At 50.0% G+C, this 3,618-nt stretch overlaps 1 protein-coding gene across 1 annotated transcript; it reads right to left on the bottom strand.

The window, feature by feature from the left end:
* Positions 1–213: 213 nt before the first annotated feature.
* On the bottom strand, positions 214–2,757 carry TEOVI_000169600 (pumilio/PUF RNA binding protein 2; the record flags this gene model as incomplete). The annotated part of the gene is made up of 1 exon (XM_067224897.1): positions 214–2,757. One exon carries the CDS (start codon positions 2,755–2,757, stop codon positions 214–216), a length of 2,544 nt encoding a protein of 847 aa, XP_067080998.1.
* Between the last annotated feature and the right edge of the window lie 861 nt (positions 2,758–3,618).

Raw genomic sequence — 3,618 nt, forward strand, 5'->3', positions numbered from 1 at the left:
GGGGCCCTTAGTTGGAAGTTTGTCTTCTCCCTTCTAATACCTGAAAACTTTACCTTTAAAGCCAACGTGCATTTCGAAAACAGCTATCACAGCAATATTAAAGGGAGAAAAAAAACAAATGAAGCAACGACAACAATAACAACACGTCCCCCCACTAACAAACAAACATCCGCGTAGATAAACGCTAACACCTGCATGACGCTCCTCTACCGCCTACAGCGTTGGCATGCAGGAGTAAAAACTCTGAGCCCCACCTCGGTAGAAAACCCTTGGGGCTAAAGTTGCGGGATACGCCTGAAACGGATGTGCAAAACCATCAGAAGGTGTGGGACTCATAATTTCCCCACGACCCCGCGTGTACACGAGCCCTGCCGAGTACATGTCCCGCCCATCCGACATTGAGCGTTGAGGTGGAGACATCATGCCTGGGAAACATGCCTGACTACTGATTGCCAGGCCGGGTGTGCCCATGGGAAGTTGTTGTGGTTGCTGCGGCGGCGGCGGCGGCGCACGCGTCATAATCATCGTGTCGGTTGGGGAACCGATATAACCGTAACCGCAGTGTGCACCACCAGTTGTTGCAAGTGGGAGCATAGGTTGACCACCAAGCGCAACAGCACCTGGAGAAGGTTGCGGATATGTATTGCCAGGGATCATCGAGTGTTCTACCAAACTCATGGAGTTACTGTGTATCCCCTGCGTGTTACTCATGCTGCTGTGGCCCGTCGAACTTTGTCTTGGTTTCCGACTTCCTCCGCGACCCATACTACTCGGAGAATGTGAACCATTAAAGTCACAGGGGAAACTTCCACCATACACAGCACCCGCCTCTCCCCACAGTGGCATGCCCATGCACTCCATTTTCTGTACAAGGTGCTGTCCATATACAGAGCAACGTATGGTGTGGAGGTGCGGCCTTATCTGCTCCGCAATGTGCTGCTGCTGTGCCTTTGTCACTTGCTGGAGTAAACGTTGGACGACATAGTTTGCGTACTGATCCTGCATCATAAGCACGAGGTAGTTGCCATCTTCTGAAGCACCTAAAGGATGGGTGAGCGTCTCTACAACTTGCTGCAGTTCTTCTGCATTTGCCTTGATAATAGTTTTTTCGGCAACATTAGACGCAAATTTGCTACACGAAAGGGCATATACGTGCGGTATTAACTGAGTCACGAAGCGTTGTCGTAATTCCTCAGGCGCATTCAAAAGAGCATACTGCACAACATAATTTCCATACTGGTCCATCACGTACTCATGTACATTCTCGAGCACGGCTTCTAACATGGGGCGAATGTTCACTCCATGTGCTGTAGAACACCTCTCGAAAACGCACTGCAACACACGGCAACCGTACGGGTGACGCGAAAGCGCCTTTAAGTGCGGCATGAAGGAGTCCACCAACAGCTGCGTCTTCTCTGGGATGACTTCAATGAGTTTCTGGGCTACGTGGTTAGCGTTTTGGTCAAATATACATTCTACAAGGCAATCCTTTAGCTCGAAGAGCACCTCCTCCCGCTTCTCCGGTGAGGCCTTTTCCAACATCTTCTGGATTACGCGGCAGCCGTACATCTGAAACGAGTACTCCTTTAACCTTCCGCTAACTTGCTTTATGAGTCGTTTGCACATGTCACTCTCAGTAGGTAGCATGTCCAACAACTTCTGTAAAACATAATTTCCAAATACGTCAATGATCAATTCATGTGTACGTGGAAACACCTCGTTGAAGATCGGTTCGATGTTCTCCGGATTATTTAGGAGACGTTGTACACAGCGGCTTCCGTCCTGATCCTTGCAAAGGGAAACAACCTGCAACCTGAATTCGTCAGAGACAGCAAGGGCATGATTCGATTCAAGATTATCGCGTGCTGTTGTCGGTTCTTCGTTTGTGAACCTGTCACCACCAACTTCACCGTTACTAGGCTGCTTAAATGCACCGTTCTTTTGTCCATAGTTTGACGTAGAACGGTTCCTGCTGCTGCCTGGTGCCCGTCGTGAGAGTGTATCAACTTGCTGAGGCTGCTGCCCACTGGATGTGTCCTGTTGCGTCAACGAGCCGTTTTGCATTCCTTCGCCGTTGGCTTTCATATTCGCGAGGTCAACAGCACCAACGTTTACACTAAAAGAACCGCTACTACCGGGTGCTGCGGAGGGTGGCTCGAGGGAGCCCATGGCCGAATGAAGCCGCTTGAAACCTTCCGTCTCCCCTCCTGTGGGAGCGGCGTCCCGCGACCCCCTCCGCGGCGGTGAGGCGCTCCCGCTGTTCAGCCTCGCCACTTCGCCGCAGAGGTCATGCCTTGGCGTGCGCTCTCCTACTGAAGTTCCTACTGCTGTGGAGCCCGTCACTTTAGTTGTGCCGCTGTCACCGACAACTCCGACACCGTCTTGCGGTTGTGTGTTGGTGGCGGAGGTGCCACGTCTTCCTGCACCACTGCCACGTCTTCCGAAGTTATTGGAGCGTAGCGGAACAAGCATGCGCGGGTCACGGGGGTATTTGGAGTAATATTCCCGGTGATATTCCTCTGCATATCGGTACTCCTCCTCCGGGGGAACGTCCGCCTCAAGGCTACCAATACAAAGCGTCCCATCGGATGAAAACATGGTGAGAACCATAGGCGCCGTTTCAGCCCGCCGCACGTCACGCGGGTCGGCAAGTAAAGCCCCGCTGCCACTGAATATATCGTCGGCTCCAGCAAGCCAATCTGCTTCACCGCTGCCTGGTGGCGTGTTTGATGAGACGGGTTCGTCCCAACCAGACATGTTTCGTGCTGCAATCCGTTTCAAACGTTCGTATCACTTTACGTAATCTCCCCACTTCGGTATTTCGTAAGATGTTTTTCTTTAGGTACCCCCTCCCCTTCCAATATCGTCTTGTTATGCGTTATAGGAACAGTTTCCGTCTCGGTGTTTGTTCTCACCTTTTCCCTTCTTTTGTTTCCCACCCTTTAATTTTCTAGGCGTTGGCTCCCCTCTGCCCCTTTCCCCCTTCGCTTTCGTTCGCCCGCTTCTCCTATATATACCCTGCACCCGAAGGAGTAACAACGGGGTTTTTGTCCCTCAACCTGCCTTTCGTCCCCCCCTCCTTTACTGTGTGGTAGCAACGCTAACGTACTTTTGTCGACTATTAATAATTATTTTTGCTTTGCCTGTTTTCTTTTCCCCTTCTCCCTCCTATGCACCTATTTGAACGGCTCGCTGTATGTTTAATCGAGCGCGCACGAAGAGAAGGATGAGATAATAGCGATAGTAGTAAACAAGATCCAAGCCAATGCAGCATATATATATGTATATATATAAAGAGGCGTTTACGACACTGCAATCCCCTCCCTTTCGCCATTTTTTTTTTGCATTCAGGATAGGCTGAAACTCCCATTGAATTCACGCATGCACGCGACACACACACGAAAAAAAAAAATGAAATAAAAAAGAAAAGATTACTGGATCGCATGTATAATTAAAGAAATTACAGATCTCACATCCTTTCTCGCTCACACACTCTCACATTGCTCTTTTCACTTCATCAACGGAGAGAACCGAACATCCGCATTCTGAGTTGTATTCCACCATTCACTGTTGCGATTGTAAGTGGGTGACGGTGGCACGCTTTCTCAAAAAAAAAAA

The sequence above is a fragment of the Trypanosoma equiperdum genome (genome assembly GCF_001457755.1).
Source record: "Trypanosoma equiperdum strain OVI genome assembly, contig: ctg_39, whole genome shotgun sequence".
In the NCBI taxonomy this organism is placed as follows: domain Eukaryota; phylum Euglenozoa; class Kinetoplastea; order Trypanosomatida; family Trypanosomatidae; genus Trypanosoma; species Trypanosoma equiperdum.